The 18,232-nt window shown below is 42.3% G+C and overlaps 1 protein-coding gene across 1 annotated transcript in view; it reads right to left on the reverse strand.

Annotated features, from left to right (window-relative positions):
• Window positions 1-773: 773 nt before the first annotated feature.
• LOC109899069 (heparan sulfate glucosamine 3-O-sulfotransferase 1) overlaps window positions 774-18,232 on the reverse strand; it is a 74,894-nt gene continuing 57,435 nt past the window's right edge. The window contains exon 2 of the mRNA XM_020494120.2: window positions 774-2,655. Coding sequence (XP_020349709.1) covers window positions 1,556-2,461 — 906 coding nt within the window. The 5' untranslated portion in view covers window positions 2,462-2,655 and the 3' untranslated portion in view covers window positions 774-1,555. The remainder of the gene's footprint in view (window positions 2,656-18,232) is intronic.

Below are 18,232 nucleotides of genomic sequence, written 5' to 3' on the forward strand. Positions count from 1 at the left end.
TTGGGTAGGTACAATTCTGACACCAATGTGTGTGCAACTGCAATGGTAATAACATGGCTAATGGTTTGCCTTGAGTGGTGGGGTTTTGACACCCTTATGTAGGTGTCATAACTAGCCATAAAATAACTCAATACATGTAACAGGTCTAAATGTAGGTGTCATGACAGTGTTATGACAAGTTATGTCAGCTCTTATGACATGGTTATGACCTTATTAGATGTTATGACACTATAATTAAAGTTAAGTGCTACCGCTGAGTTTATAGAGTATTCTGATAGCCTGTGCTAGATGGAGCCGTAGAACAAAAGTATGGTTGAATAAACTACTATGAGACATCAATAAAACATAATACAGTATCAGTAAATAGGATACGGTAAGACGGAGTGTGAAAACATTGCTTGCATCGAACTTCATATTTTAGTGTGGACAGACCAACACACCCCTACTGCTGGCAAGGGATAAAGCCGGCAGCATTGATGTCTGCCCCCCCCCCCCCCCCCCCCCCCCCCCCCCCCCCCCGGAGAACGGGAGCACTCTTTTAGCATCTGACAGAGCCACCAGACAGAAGGGAGATCACATAAGCACCAGTGGTCTCTCCAGACAGGCAGCCTTGGCTGCTGTTTAAAGCCTAATCAATGAGGAAACATGACATGTGACAATCTGAAATGTGCCGATTCTCTGTGGCATGGAATGGCAAGTGATCTGACAGAAAGGTTCTAAGAAAACACAAAGTGTCCATCCATAATAACCAGAGATAATCATGATGAAAATAGTAATGTGTTTCTCTGCTGTTTATGTTGAATAATCACACTTGTGAAACGACATCTTACATACAGCACAACTCCTGTGAGAACTGCTACAATAAGCATATGATTTACTGGCTGCTTCTACAGCCTAATCAAACCGTTGAACACTGAACAGTGGTAAAATACAGGAAGAGCTCTTTGACTTCAGCTTGCTGACTCTTGTGATTCGGCCCCTTTTGCTGCAGGCACTACCTTCAACGTCCAAATCCATTAGTGATTTCTGTACTACTAAAGCGGCGCTCGAGGGAAACCATTTCCCTGCATTAATGTCCTTCTTCCACCGCAGCGAATCAAACTCTTAGCCTAATGCCTCAGTCTACCTTAGCATGCTCTCTAAATAACTCAGGTTAGGAGCTGGAGAGCAGCACAAAGAACCAAGGGAGAAAAAGATCCCATTCCAGCGTTACATTTTTAAAGCAAAACTATTTATTATCAAGTACAGTAATATCAAACAAAAGTTAAAATCAGGTTCACAAATGAGTTTTTCCACAATCCGCATCGCTTCACTTTTGGCAGGTACAGTACAGAGAATGACTTCAATCTTGGGGATTTTTCCATGTTAGTTTGTAACTTCTTGCTTCGTAAATGTGGAACTGCTCTGCTGACACCAGAGCAGAGTAAAAGGCGATTGACAGGGGTGTTAGAGTTCGTAAAGTGCTTCTCCCCCTATAACACTGGTCAGTCAGTCCTTGAACAGTCATATGTGGGCCAGGGGGAACTAGTCCTCATAGGTAGAGGGGTGAACTGCCTTACTGCCAGTCAAAGGAGCGCTTCACCAGCCGGTAGAAGTTATGGTTGTGCTCCCGGAGGTAGGAGCGTAGCTGCTGCAGCACGGTACCGTTGACGGCAGGGTGGGGACGCCCTTTGGACTCGTGCAGGCAGCGCTCTCGCCCTTCACTCCGGATGCAGTAGAACCCCTTGGTCTGGTTGAAGTAGAAGTTGGAGGACATTATCCTGGGGGGCAGGTTGAGAAAACGCTCCACCTTCTGTAGCTCAGGCAACGGGTCCCGGATCAAAGTATCCCCATCCACGATGTGGATCTGCTCTAGGGGGAAATAGCGCAACCAGTTGCTCATGTGCATGTCGTAGAGGCTCCGCTGGATGGCCTTATAGCGGGTATTGAGGGCTCCGCTGCGCACCAGCAGGTTCTCAATGGCCTGCACTGGCTTGTGGTTCTCCAGGCGGTTGAAGTAGACCTGGGTGTAGTCTGAGATGACACGTTCAGTTGGGTCCCGCAAGATCAGCAGCAGCTTGATGGAGGAGTTCATGGCACGGATGCGTTTTGGCGCCAAGGCAGAGGTGAAGTAGCCTGGTGTCTTCTCCACTGTGATCTGGTGTGGGTAGGAATATGGCATCAGCTCACGGTACCAGTCAAATCCCTTAGCGTAGTTCTCGTCCCAGTCGAAAAAGTGCACCTCTGTGGCAGCGGCAGCGACCTCAGGGTGGATGTCTAGCATTTCCAGCAGGGCTCGTGTGCCGCCTTTACGCACCCCAATGATGATGCTGTGGGGGGCACATTTACTAGTCCCCAGGGGTGGAGACAGAGTGTCATTAGCTGTGAGTCCAGGGCCCACATCCAAACTCTGAACAAAATCTGGTGGGGCAGCATATGCCTGGAGAACCAGGAGGAACACTGCTACCAGCAAGCAGGCCATGGTGAGGGACAGTGATGAGAAGATGGTCAGAGAGGGAGGAGATCAGAGAGGGATGTCCTGTTGTTTAGCTGTGGATCAGAGCCATCTCTCGGAGATCAAAAGATGACAGGAAAGGAGAAGGGAGCGGTTTTCGTCTGCCATTGAACATCAGAAGGAGGATGAGGAGGAGAAACCACAGCCAGTCCGAAGCACATCTGGAGAGACAGAAGACAAGAAGAAAAGAAATGGACTTAGATTTTCCCATCTGAATAGCTAACATAGACCCAAAGCACTTTCTTATTTTACCTGACAAAGCTTTCTAGTAATTCATAGAATGTATGTCTGACTCAAGTGTTTCGTCTCCTTCGGTTATCATTATTCGTCTCTCATTTTGTCCTTCTATCTCCCTCTCAGATCTCTCCTTCCCATATCAAGAATCACTTACGTTTAATTCTATGCTGTAATTTCACAGGAATATACTTTTTTTGCTCATTACAAAATGTGTGCCAGATATGTGAGAGCGTGACTCGGGGCCAAAACAGAGGTCACACTACTTCATCTTGTTTTACCGGGTCATAATCCTCACTCAAATCAATACAGTTAACATCCACCCTGGAACATTTCAATCCAAACAGCAGAGGTATGTTCTAAGGACACAGTGTGGCTTTAGAAATAAGAGGAGTTTTCCGTTCTGGATAACTTAGATTTTCCATACACGTGAAGCACGATCAAAAGCAAGGCCAAGTGAAGGACGTTATGTATTGGGACAAAGTATTTGTGTTCTAGTGGGTTTCCGTAGCCTTAGTTCTAGCGCTAAGTACAATTGGCATTGAAGTGGGTTGTTGAGAGTAGACTTCCTGAAGTAATGTAAGATGCACAACTCCAGTACATACCCTCGTTGCATCTAAAACGATTTCTCCATCCCCATTCCCGCATGAGTCTAAAGTTAATCTGAAGAGTCAAGATGCAACAAAAGGTAGGACTAGGATTTAAAATACTGGATATACTGAACAGTTGAATCCTTCCGACCTTAAAAGTCATCTCAAATAGTTACGAGGAAAACATTTCTCCATGACAGTCAAAATAACTGCTCTGCTGCATAAACATCCAACAAAAAACAAAAAGTTCATGGTAAGGCTCTATAAATATGACTTTATTATTTCCACTTTGCTGTTTCCCAATATTAAATCAACCACTACCATGATTGAATAAACAGAAAGCTATTGCTAAGGAACAACAGTAGTCAGAGCTCACTCTGGATGAAGCCTCCCACTCCCTAAACAGCAGAGGACAAATCTGTTCCCCACTTCCCAGAGGGTTGTCTGTTCCCACGGTGCCACTACCAGCCTCCCCCGCTCTCTAATCAGGTCTTCCCATTGCAGACTGAAGGGAGTGATACCTGGACCGCCATAAAGCTCTAATCTCTGGCCAGGGGGCTGTGGATGTTAAGTATGGGGCTAAGGATGGGGATAGAGCAGGGGCTAGGTAGCTGTGGGTATGGGAATAAGGCTGGGGGCTCGGCCAAGATGTGGAGTTGAGGGCTTGGTATAAGGTCTGGGGCTGGGGTCAAGTATGAGGGCTGGGGTATGGACTAGGTATGGGGGCTAGGGCTATAGGGGATGCAGCCCTGGGGGCTGGACCATCCCAGAAGCACTGTGGATAAAGAAAAGGTGCTCTACTGTGAATGTCTGCGCAGGGAGCCACTTACGCGCTGTGACAGGCACGCCTGCCTGTCAGCGCTTCCATGGCAGAGAGCTGCCAAGTCCAATGCTAACAGCCAGGCAGCCTGGCGACCTTCCTGTCTTATCCAATTCCCCTCACTCCCTCAGCACACCGCCACCTGGAATGAGCCATTGTTTCACATCCCGCTGAGCTGCATTGCTTTATTCAAGGCTTGATGCATATCTTCAGGTTTTCATTCATCACACAGCCAGCCCGGCACAGTATCTCAGCATCTGGCAGAGCCTTTAACTAAAAATATTGGACTATTGGAGATAGAAACGGAATACCGACAGATTACAGACAAGAGACTGGCAATATATTTAGTCCAGAACTAAGTAAGAGGTCACATTGCAGTTGGCTGAATAAAACAAGATATTGAATACACTTACCTTTTTTTTACTTTTTTTTTTACAAAGACATGAAATCAGAATGCCCATTAACACCTGCATGCTTTAGATCTGCAATCATTTAGCTATGCCTTCCTACGACTATCACACACGTGGCTCTGCGCTGATCTTCTGTGATCTCATTTTACAGTTTGTCAGTGGCTGCAGAGACTGTGGCTTATTACCTCATAGCATTATCACGGAGAGCCTGAGCCAGTGTAGCTCATGGTTCGACCAGATTATTCATCATCCTAGGAGGCACAGAGGGAGAAGCCACAGGTTTCCTGTTCCACAGGAACCCAACTCCCACTAATTACAGCCAGCTATATCTAATGCATGGTCTAGAATAGATCCCGACCGATGTGATTTTTGGGTTCAATACCAATTTTAGGGAGTCAAAAGTCACCTCTATTTTTACATAAATTGAGCTCCAAATGATTGAAATACATATACATGATTAGGCCCGGATTACAGTCAGCGTTCCAGTTCATCCCAAAGGTGTTGAGGTCAGGGCTCTGCAGGCCAGTCATGTTCTTCCACACCGATCTCTACAAAACATTTCTGTATGGACCTCCGTGCACAGGGGCACTGCCAAGCTGAAACAGGAAAGGGCCTTCCCCAAACTGTTGCCACCAAGTTGGAAGCACAGAACCGTCTAGAATGTCACTAATTTGAAGGGGTGTCCACATACTTTTGCATATACAGTATAGTGTACTCTAAATGATGATTTCAATAATATAATTCTTTAAGAACATTTTGTGGTTTACAGGATATACACCAAAAATAAACTACATCCTCTATAAATATGACAGTAAAAGTTTAGTGCACCTTCTTAGGTACAACTTAAAGATGTGTCTTTCTGTGGTAGTGGATAGGAAGTATCCAAAAGCCTTTGTGCTAAACCACCACAAGGGTTGGTTGGCTGAATGAATTAAACTTTGACTCAAAGTAAATCTGCACTGCTCACAAATAAGCATAAGCATTGAAATGCAGTAACATGGCGTTCATAACAGGCGTCAGCATTTGCCTTGAGTAGTTCTCCTACAGTTTTCAAAACAGCCAAAGGTCATGTAAACACAGTGTATTCATGAATGCCAAGGGAAGCCAGGCTTCTCCAAAAAAATTGACCAAGAAAAACAAAAGAAACATACAAAATAATGTATTTCGTCTATCTGTGTTTCATACATTTCTTTCAATTTGCAAGAGGCTGAATGTACCCCACTGGAGAAAGCATCCAGGCTAACGAAACAGCACCCCTCTGTCTCAGTATGTGTAGCATATCTATCCGATGCTGTCTGGCCAAAAAGAGTATGACATTGTTGTCGTCCATAGCATTGAATTCAAGGGAAGCCAGCGAGCATTTGACCTCCCTTGATACATTTTTTTTTAAATAACAGCCAATCAGCGTTGGGGCAAACGGAGTGTGAATTCAGCTGTGAATGGTCCTGGCGCACAAAAAAAAGAAACTGTCAAGGGAAGCCAGTTTGGATTCAGACCAATGACATCATATCAGAAGTCAAACGTCATTAACAGAAAAAAACGTGAATTGTTGCATCTCGTTGTGTCGTTGTCCACCGGTGGCGAGCTAGAAAAAAATGGTCCCTTTCCTAAATTAGCCATGGATGGAGTTACGGATTTGGACTTGTGGTTCTACATAATTCTCCGTACTTGAACTTGATGATTGGACTAAATTGTTTTTGGTATCATTTAGTTGTCACTGTATTAGACTAAGCAATAGTTGTTTAGTAGTCCGAAAGTGTTGGAAACATTAACTTACTTGACCTCCAGCATGGTCAAGCAACTGTTTGTTACATGCAAAATGTTTTGTGGACTTCACCAGACAGATGTTTCTCTCCAATTTTGTAATGAAACAAATGTGTGGTTGAATTTATTCTGCCACTGTGTCTTCTTATTGTCTCCACCTTAGGCCTGTATATCACGGTGTCAAGGCATATGAACACATAGCTTGTACTATGGCTTTTTTTCTGGCTTGGCTTCCCCAGTGATTTTACCCATGCTCCGCCACTGTGTAAACAAAGACTTTATGGCAACCTTGCAATGAGAGGATCAGTGCGATGCGGGATCCTTGAACCCCAATGAACCCCAAACCCTTACCCTAAACTCTAAACTTAACGCCTACACTAAACTTAACCCTTACCTAACCTTAACGATTTTAAAAAGTAAACTTAAAATGGGGTAACGTTACGATGTCCCAAGGATTCCACATAGCACAGACCATGAGAGTATGCTATGACAAGCTAGCGGTTCATTGCGACAATGTTTTCTTACAGAACCCATATGTACTGTACATTACACTGTTATTCAATACAAAATGTATTGGCTATACATTTTAACTTCAAATGAAGTGTTGATGACTGAAAATATTTATGCAGGCAAATGCTTGCCACACTCCTTTAAGTCACACGTTCTAATTAAAGCTAGCTAATTTCCCCCCAACATCGGAATAACTTCGGACACTCAAGCAGTTCGAGGTTTAAATCACCTCAAGCTCAACATTTAAATGGACTGGAAAATAATGGTAAGTTTTGCGACTAAAGACACCCTTCTAGCTGTCTGACCACCGATTTATTACAATTTAAGCATGTTAGGTTTTGAAAAAAGTTATATATATATATATACACATTTTGTGGGAAACGCTGTATATTGTCAAATTCGACTGCATGACAGACCACACATTTAATATCCAACTTTTTACCTCTGAAATATATCTTTTTTTTTCTAAACCGCTTATCAAAAAGCTGATAGTAGTATTTCCACTGAAATGTCAAACATGCTAATTGCTAACCCGTTGATGGCTTGATCACAAGATAACACTGTTGAAGGTAATATATTTCTTAAATATGCCGATAATATGGGGTGCTACGCTAGCTACTTATCTCATCCTGAATGCAAGCACATGGCCTGAATAATAGATCTGCGCCAGATTGCATATTTTGGAACAAACTAAATAAGCACACTAGCTATATGTCCAAACAGTGCTCTTTTTGTATCATGGTCGAGTGTTCACTTTGGCGCCAGTTCAGTGTTGGCACATAAGGAGCACAGATTGCTAGCTAGCGATGCTAACTACCTTGCTGGCTAGCTAGCCAGTTAACATTAACTAAGTGAGAATGTGATGAGGACAGGGCTGCTTGCTTGGTGAAGTGTACTTTTCACTATTTACTTAATGGCTGTGGCAAGCTACTCACCGTCAAACCACCATGCCTAATCTCTCTCACGCTGTGACCTAGTGCTGAATTATGTTCAATGAGCAGCTCGTAGAGCGCCATTTTCGGGCAACCATTGAATATGTCCAAAAATTACCACAAATGAGCAAACATTTGTTTATTCTATGTATATTGGTGCTTTTTCTATGGAATAAAGCGGGATACAAATATGTCTCATTCATATTCAGTGGTTTCCCATTCTGTCTCATGTGGCGAGCAGCAGGTATTGTACTGCAAAGTTTGTTTTCCTAAAGAGTAACTTTCATCTAAAACCAGATGTTTTAGGCTTAGTTAGTGAAATACGTCAATTCTGGTCTGTACTTTGACAGTTCGTTACAAAAGCGATATATATATATATATATATATATATTTATGAGTAGTAAATCTAGCTCTTTTTGCCCATAGTGGTTCAACTCTACCATTGAAATTGGGATGTAGAGGCGCCTCTACGTTATTTAAAGGGAGGGGTTTGGTAATACACTTCTAGATGTGCTGGGTGGTACTGCCTCAAGACTTACTATGAAAGCAGGTGACAGCGCGCCTTAATGCCTTTTTTAATTTTATGTAACGTCAGTAAGGCGTTAAGGCACATTTCCACATCACCAAGTTCAACATTTTTGCTTACTGTTTTATCATTATCATAACAATAAATAGATGACAATGGTGATCATTGTAACACGCTCTATTCCCCCCCCCCCCCTTCACTGCTATGACTGATGGTGGCCCAATCCACTAAACAAATTGGGTTATAGTTCATAGGTTGTGAGTTCTAATCCCACAAGGGGATTAAACAAATGATCATCCCATCTGGTTTGTGCTTAGTGGGACTGTGTGTCGCTGCAGAATGCTGTGGTAGCCATGCTGGTTAAGTGTGCCTTGAATTCTAAATAAATCACAGACAATGTCACCAGCAAAGCACCCCCACACAATCACACCTCCTCCATGCTTCACGGTAGGAACCACACATGCGGAGATCATCCATTCACCTACTCTGTGTCTCACAAAGACAAGGAGGTTGGAACCAAAAAAAATCAAATTTGGACTAATCAGACCAAAGGACAGATTTCCACCAGTTTAATGTCCACTGATAGTGTTTAGTATTTTTATTGGTGTCCTATAGTGGTGGTTTCTTTGCAGCAATTTGACCATGAAGGCCTGATTCACACAGTCTCCTCTGAACAGTCGATGTTGAGATGCGTCTCTTACTTGAACTCTGAAGCATTTATTTTGGCTGCAATTTCTGAGGCTGGTAACTCTAATGGACTTATCCTCTGCAGCAGAGGCAACTGAGTCTTAATTTCCTATGACGGTCCTCATGAGAGCTGTGGCTTCACGGTTTTTGCGACTGCACTTGAAGAAACTTTCAAAGTCCTTGAAATTTTCCGCATTGACTGACTTTCATGTCTTAAAGTAATGATGGACTGACGTTTCTCTGCTTATCTGCTTTTGCCATACTATGGACGTGGTCTTTTACCAAATAGGGTTATCTTCTGTATACCACCACTACCTTGTCACAACACAACTGATTGGCTCAAACGCATTAAGAACAATATAAATTCCACCACTTCACTAGGCACACGTGTTAATTGAAATACATTCGAGGTGACTTCCTCACGAAGCTGGTTGAGAGAATTCCAAGAGTGTGCAAAGCAGTCATCAAGGCAAAGGGTGGCTACTTTGAAGAACCTTAAATATATTTTGATTTGTTTAGCATTGGTTACTACATTATTCCATATGTGTTATTTCATAGTTTATGTCTTCACTATCAATCCACAATGTAGCAAATAGTAAAAATAAAGAATAACCTTGAATGAGTAGGTGTGTACAAACTTTTGACGGGTACTCTATGTGAATGCACGCATGAACATCTTGTATGGGCCTAATCATAGAATCAGAGCCTAATTCTTCCTATTCAAAAACGTGGTAGGCCTACCTGTTTGACAAACTCATACACATCTGTATCAGTGTTTCATTCCATAGTATGTTTTAATATATTTGTACTACATTGCTATCTGTCTCAAATCATCAGCATGAAGAACACTGAATTCTGTCATGTGGACTGAATTGTCATTCATATAATGTTGTGCCTCTGTTTCATATCTGCTAAGCACACCTCTGCTAGCCACACAGCCACTGCCTCAGAGTGGTTGGGTAAGCTCCTTCCTGGCTGGCTGTGTCCAGAGGTGACATTGGACAGGGCCATGCTGTCTCCCAACCCCACTGTCTCAATTCCCAGTAATTATTCTGCAATAGTTTGTGCCGGGGCTTGGTATGGGGTCAACTTCTCTTATCCAGACCCGTATTCACAAAGTGTCTTAGAGTAGGAGTGCTGATCTAGGATCAGTGTTTAATTGTATATCATATTGACTGGTGGAACCTGACCCTAGATCAGCACTCCTACTCGTCGCACATTTCCATCCAGGATTTAACTGGAGTTCTACCCAAGAGGCTCAGACTTTTTTGTTTCCATCTACGCAGGCTGGCACCCGTGTCACTGGGCCATGGCTCCAGCAGACCTGCTGTCACTTGGGCCAAAGTCAAGCCAGTGGTACTTTTCAGCTGGCGTTTACATAACAATGGCTAAAAGTGAACTTTAATATCTTCTCACAAAACAGCTGTTTAAATCAATCTGGATTATGCCGAAGTTGTTGATTCTGCTCTTCACAAGTCCACGGTGCCAGCGTTAGCTACGGAAACTATTTCCCTAGTATAACATATGGGTCTAAACATCAGAGTTACACTAGTGTATGAGTCGAAAAGCAGCACTGGACTCTTGTTCTTACCAGATGCTGTTGAGAATTAAGAAGAGCTGGATGACGATGTAAGCGAAGGGCAGGATGCCCCCCTCCTTGTCAATGGGAGCATGCCTAAGATCTCACATTACACCAGGGCCAATATTCACAAAGCATCCAATGCTGCTTTTTGACTAACAGTGTTACACCAGCGTATACACCCTTGTGTTATACTAGGGAAATCGTTTCCATAGCTAGTGCTGGCAGTGAGGACTTGTGAAGAGCAGAATCATCAACCTCTGCATAAATCAAAACAGCTGCTTTGTGGGAAGATGTTCAAGTTCACAGTTAGCCATTGTTAGGTAAATGCAGGCTGAAAACTACCAGCGGCCTGACTTTGACTGCAAGTGAGAGCAGGTCCGCTAGAGCCATGGTTTAGTGAGACACCATGGTTTAGTGAGACACGGTGCCAGACCACGTAGATGGAAAGAGATAAGTCTGAGCCTTTTAGGTAACACACTGAGGTAAATCATATGGAAATAGGCCACATAAGTAGAAGTGCTGATCTAGGGTCAGGTTGCACCAGGCAAAATCATTTTAGGATCTAAAATTAAAAACTGATCCTAGATCAGCACTCTGTGTGAACTCTTTGTGAATACTGGTCCAGATGAGACAAGTTGACCCTAGACCCCTGGCACAAGCTATTGCAGAATAATTACTGGGGACTGAAACAGGGGAGTTGGGAGACACTGTGGCCCTGTCCAATGTCACCCCTGGACAGGGCCAGCCATGAAGGAGCTTACTCAACCACTGAGGCAGTGGCTGTTCAGCAAGCAGAGCCAGACGTGTGCTTAGCAGATCGGAGAGAGACAAGATTATTTGAATGACAATTCAAACAGAATTCAGTATCCTTCATGCTGATGATTTGTCAAATTTGAGACAGAAAACAATGCAGTACAAATACAATAAAACATACTTTGCAATGTAACAGATAGATGTGCATTAGGTGGTTTAAAATAATACAATTATTACAGATAGTTAGTGGTTCTTCTTTAAAAGTTGCTTTACGTTATTTAAGTGTCAGCCATTGTTGCCATTAATGCTAGTTTGACCACCAGAGGGCATCTTTGAGAACCATTTGACCATTTTTTATATTGGCTGTACTAGAGAATTTAAAACCTGTTTTGTAAGAACAGAGTATATGGGATTGATTTTAAGAAACATAGCTTAATTAATTTGATGGTGTTTCTATTCCAAAAAAAAACTAAACAGTCAGGCACTGTACAACGTGACCGTTCGAGAGTAGGCTACTAAGAGCAAAATAATACTAACATTTCCACACCCTAATTGTAGGCTAACCAATACCCAAACAGAGATTAATTGAAAATAAAAATGTAATTGATTTATCAAGACCAGTCCGAAACGGTCTTGCTGAAATAGTTGACCACACGAGGGTAGGCTATTGCTTCAAATCCTATAATAACAATTGGATGACTTTGGGTGTTCCCAGTAAGCAACAATTTGTTGCCTTCATTAGCCTACTTTATTCTGAAAAATTCATCTGTACCTTGAGAAACTGACGATACAACACAACACCACATACATTGATCTCAGCAAGGTTTTACTTAAGGTCGTGGAGCTGAGGGAAAGTGCAACTAAAATGTAGCTGAGATGTACTGTACAGTAGTTGAAATAAACATCTGCATTTTGAAAGTATTTATCGTTATTTTATTAACGAAAGCATAAAGATGTTGATGAACAGATACTTAAGCATCGAATACATTGCAAGTTGGGGGGATTTTCACACCTACAGGAGCCGGGCTATTAAACTAATCGCTGGATAACAGATTGGCCCTCGGGAACTCTATCTTCAATATGCTTTAAATGCCACAATATCACAAATAATTGAACACACAACATGAGCAGATTAACGTGATAAAAAATAACTATTTCGGAGAAGATTGTTTAAAATAACCGAAAGTGAGCGATTGTAATCTGAATAAAGGGAAAAAGGCCATTCTTGAAAATGGGGTGAGACATTCTTACTAATTTGTAAATAAAGCCAGTTGGTTATTTATAATTATTTATGTTTTAGAGGAAGAGAAACCAAAAGCCCTCCGTGCCTATATATAAGAAAAATAATAATATTTGTCCACATGTCAAGTGAGATACCCCATTGTATTCACCCAAGTTCTCTTGTTAACTCCAGAACTAACCAACAGTTTTTGTTGTTGTTGCCTGATGCAGGACTCTAGCGCCAGAGGAGAGACTCAGACTGAAAACTCCTCCAATAATTGCCACAGTTTAGACTACAGATAGATCAGCATTCTAACTCTCCCTTGTGATAGTGTGGTGCAATGACAGAAGAATGCCACCATCTACCACAAATGGTTGAGGAATAACCACCGTAGCTCTATCCACGCTTTACCTGAAAATGTTTCTGATATTATAGCTAGCTAGTTGGTTGATGTTGTTGTAGCTAGCTCACCCAATGCAGGCCTTTCTCCTCCTTGCTGGTCTGCAGATGCATGACTACATGATCATGATGTTGTGGCTGTAGCATTTAACATACACTAGAAAAATAACTAGCTAGCTATATCAGTCAGACATTTTCAAAAGCAGCTCATATAGCAAGCCAATAAAATGAATAGCATTGCATTGGTTCGACATTGACATCTGAGGTTTAATCAAGATTTTTTTTTAAATAAAAAAAGTGAGATCTTAGATTCTCTCTCTGTAGCAGGTAGCTCATCTCAACTGGGCATTGCGTCAGCCAGATGAAGCAACTGCACATTTAATGTTCTTCCCCATCCCCTCTTGTCTTGATGCTACAGGGAGCTAGCCTGTTCTCCTCAAAAACATTATTAGCAACATAGCTAACATTAGCCATCTTGAGCACAGATCTCAGCTTGCTAAATAGCTAAGTCAACCAACTACACACCACATATACAAAGAGCAAACAATTATTTTCTAAACTAATTTGTCTCAACCAAATTACATGTACATAGCTGGACCTATTGCGCTGTTACACAACATAAGAACCACTAGATACAGGCTAGCCAGAAATCTCTGATACTAGTCTGCTTAGCTAGCTAGACACAATGTCAATATAAATTAGGCAATATAAATGAGAATTTTAGCAACCAGGAAATGGAGCGATTTCTGCATATTGCACCTTTAAAGGGATACTTTGAGATTTTGGCAGAGGACCTTTATCTACTTCTCTAGAGTCAGATGAACTAGTGGATACAATTTGTATGTCTGTGTCCAGTATGATGGATGTTAGAGGTAGTTTCGTGAGCCAATGCTAACTAAAGCAATGACTGGAAGTCTATAGGTATCTACTAGCATGCTAGCAAATACCCATAGACTTCGTCATTGCGCTAATGCTAGTTAGAAACATCCATCAAAATCCCCAAAGTATCTCTGGGGTATTACTATTCATATGTAGGTATGCAGATATACCCTTTTCAATGCAAAGACTAATCGAACAGTGGAATCTGACTGGAATGGGATCAAGGACCTCATTGTTGTGGTTCCGGAGCCATCTTGGAGCAGAGATATGGATAGCTTCCCTGAATAGTAAAGTTTGTGGACTTTGTATTGTTAAGTCTGCAGCAAAGCAAAGTCTTATTAGGGCAGAGTTGTGTTGGACATACAGTGGCTGAACAGAGAGTGATATGGGGAAACGCTCTGTAACACACTGCTAGACTGACTTACACTGTACATTTTCCTTTACTAGCCCCCGGCCTGGTTCCAAGGGGGCTTGTTACAGTGTTGAGCAGTGGCCTAGCGGAGTGGACCCCAGCTGATTATAGATAGGTGGGACTGAAGTCCAATCAAGCGCACCACAGCGAGGTAAGGCCATGGAGCTATCCTTCTTCATAACTCCATCTTTCTCCCCCTCTTTATCTCGTTCATTTTGTCGTCACTCTGTCACCTGCATAGGGAGTATTTGTATTCGGGAGTATTAGACCTCAAACCCACTGCCCCTTTACCTAGAGTAAAAGAAGAAAGACATCCTCAGCTTTCTCTATATTTCAAACACCCTCTTTTTCTCCCTCTCAAATGCCTGATGGCCGGGTTCAAACACATCACACAATGCCTTTATCTGAGCGATAAAATGCTGTCCTTGACCTCAACTGTCTATTTTCAATTGCTGTCTCCCCTCTTCGGTCCGTCTATCCCATACTTTAACTGCATCATTTTTGTATTTTATTTATCCGTTATTTTACCAGGTAAGTTGACTGAGAACACGTTCTCATTTGCAGCAACGACCTGGGGAATAGTTACAGGTGAGAGGAGGGGGATGAATGAGACAATTGTAAACTGGGGATTATTAGGTGACCGTGATGGTTTGAGGGCCAGATTGGGAATTTAGCCAGGACACCGGGGTTAACACCCCTACTCTTTCGATAAGTGCCATGGGATCTTTAATGACCTCAGAGAGTCAGGACACCCGTTTAACGTCCCATCCGAAAGACGGCACCCAACACAGTGTGGAACAAATTTGACTCCACTCCAGTTATCCTTCCCACACTCTGAGACCATATCAACAGTATGTCTTTTAAATAATGATACATTATTTCCAGAGCGATCACTGGGTATAATAAACAAATTCTCTATGACTTCCCTAGCTTAAATTGTATGATGTAAAACAAATAATATTGTCACACACACACACACACAAACCGAATGTGTTCCATTATATGAATCATATCTTAAAATATATATATCTTAAAATATATATATATATATATATATATATATATATATATATATATATATCTACTGCCAGTGATGTAACATATTCCTCCTAAACTGGGTACAAAACATTATTCAAAGCACAATGAATAATTCAGTTGTTTTATTTTCCAGGTTTATGACACATTTTCATTTGGATATGGTATTGTAAGGAAGGACTTAAAAAGCACTTCATGAAACATAGGACTTACTCCTATGTAGGTCCCTCGTCTCCACACTAAGAGTTAACACTACCATTTAAGGAGAGTTCTCAAAATAATACATGCGGATACAAATCTCACTGAGCACAGACATCAATTCAACATTGGTTCAACGCAATTTTATTGAAATTACAATATTGATTCAACCAGTGTGTGCCCAAATGGGATATTACCGAAGTGTTAAGCTGCAAATTTCACACATCTCGTACCACTTTCTCATACCACTTACTGTGCGTAGGTAGCATACGAGAATAGCCTACCTCCAGATTTACCCCCCTAAGAGTAGAAGAATGTAAACAGCTCTGTTTTCTTCCGTTTGGTGCCTAATGAACAGTGCATTCGGAAAGTATTCAGACCCCTTACCTTTTCCCACATTTTTGCAAAATGTAATAAAATTTTTGCAAATGTAATAAAAATAAAAAACAGAAATAGCTTACTTGCATAAGTATTCAAACCCTTTGCTATGAAACTCGAAATTGAGCTCCGGTGCATCCCGTTTCCATTGATCATACTTAAGATGTTTCTACAACTTGGAGTCCACCTGTGGTAAATTCAATTGATGGGACATGATTTGGAAAGGCACAGGCCTGTCTACAAGGTCCCACAGTTGACAGTGCATGTCAGAGCAAAAACCAAGCAATGAGCTCGAAGGAATTGTCTGTAGAGCTCCGAGACAGGATTGTGTCGAAGCACAGATCTGGGGAAGGGTACCAAAACATTTCTGCAGCATTAAAGGTCCCCATGAACACAGTGGTCACCATCATTCTTAAATGGAAGAAGTTTGGAACCACCAAGCCTCTTCCTAGAGCTGGCCACCCGGGCAAACTGAGAAATCGGGGGAGAAGGGCCATGGTCAGGGAGGTGACCAAGAACCTGATGGTCACTCTGACAGAGCTCCAGAGTTCCACTGAGGAGATGGTTGTCCTTCTGGAAGGTTCTCCCATCTCTGCAGCACTCCCCCATTCAGGCCTTTATGGCAGAGTGGCCAGATGGAAGCTACTCCTCAGTAAAGGCACATGAGACCTTAAGGACTCGCTGGTCTGATGAAACCAAGATGGAACTCTTTGGCCTGAATGCCAAGTGTCATGTCTGGAAGAAACCTGGCACCATCCCTATGGTGAAGCATGGTGGTGGCAGCAGCATCATGCTGTGGGGATGTTTTTCAGTGGCAGCGACTGGGAGACTAGTCAGGATTTAGGGAAAGATTAACTGAGCGAAGTACAGAGAGATCCTTGATGAAAACCTGCTCCAGAGGGCTCAGGACCTCAGACTGGGGCAAAGGTTCCCCTTCCAACAGGACAACGACCCTACGCACACAGCCAAGAAAACGCAGGAGTGGCTCCGGGGACAAGTCTCTGAATGTCCTTGAGTGGCCCAGCCAGAGTCCGGACTTGAACCCCAAAATCTCTGGAGAGATCTGAAAATCCCATCCAACCTGACAGAGCTTGAGAGGATCTGCAGATAAGAAAGTGAGAACCTCCCCAAATACAGGTGTGCCAAGCTTGTAGCGTCATACTCAAGAAGACTCGAGAATGTAATCGCTGCCAAAGGTGCTTCAACAAAGTAATGAGTAAAGGGTCTGAATACTTATGTAAATGTGATATTTCAGTTTATTTTTAAAACATTTGCAAACATTTCCAAAAGCCTGTTTATGCTTTGTCATTATGGGGTATTTCGTGTAGATTGATGAATAAATGTTTTATTTTTTTTAGAACAAGGCTGTAACTTAACAAAATGTGGAAAAGGACGAGGGGTCTGAATACTTTCCGAATGCTCTGTATCTTTGTTAGCCTTTATAATTCTAAAATATGGTAGCGTTCATAAGGGCATGAAATCAGCAGAAGGTAAGGCAGGTTGATGTACTCAGAGTGGATTTATTCACAGGTCTTGGTGATCCAAAAAGGTGAAAGCGCCATATCATACAAAATATTAAAGTAGAATGATCATTTTCTGTTATTCAACATTCTGACTCCAAAGCATGGAGCGTAGGCCACGTAGCCTATTTCTATGTGTACTGGAGGCGCGCACGCTCCTATTATGCACAACAAAAATGACAGATCAGGAATTACGCAGCATTCAAAACAACTGGGAACTCTGAAAAACACGAGGTCAAATCATGACGTCAGTGATCTTCAGGTCGTAGCATTAGAAAGTGGCCTGGGTTGGAATTTCGAGTTGGATGACCGTTCAAAAGCGATTTTTCCCAAGTTCCCAGTTGTTACGAACACACTAAAGTCAGAGATTTCTGAGTTCCCAGTTTTCAGATGTTTTGAACACGGAAACAGACAGTGAACTACGACATAACCCAGGAAAGGGAAATATGAAGGAAACCATACATTTAATTCAATAAACAGAACTTCTACCTCAGTCTTTGTGAACGTTCATGTGCACTATAAATATCGTGCCCACTCAGAGGGTAACATATTGACCACACCGTTCGCATTACGTGCGCTGCAAAATAAAATGTACACAGATGTTATTCAACAATTTAATCCAAACTGCTCTCGTGCATCAATGAGTGTCTGCATAGCCAGGCGGTAAAATAGATCTTAGTTCTATTTGACGCATTGCAAGTCCCGCCTCTCCCATCTCCTCATTGGTTTTTAGGAGCATATACCCACATGGGGAATGAAAGATGAACTGAGGTCCACACTCCAGTCCAGTTGGTGGTGGTAATGCACCTTAAAGTTGGTTGCAAACCATCATATAAAGTTCAAAGAAAGACTGAAGGAGGAGAGATTACTAGAAACTAACTTGGTTT

This window comes from Oncorhynchus kisutch, linkage group LG11 (genome assembly GCF_002021735.2).
Source record: "Oncorhynchus kisutch isolate 150728-3 linkage group LG11, Okis_V2, whole genome shotgun sequence".
In the NCBI taxonomy this organism is placed as follows: Eukaryota; Metazoa; Chordata; class Actinopteri; order Salmoniformes; family Salmonidae; genus Oncorhynchus; species Oncorhynchus kisutch.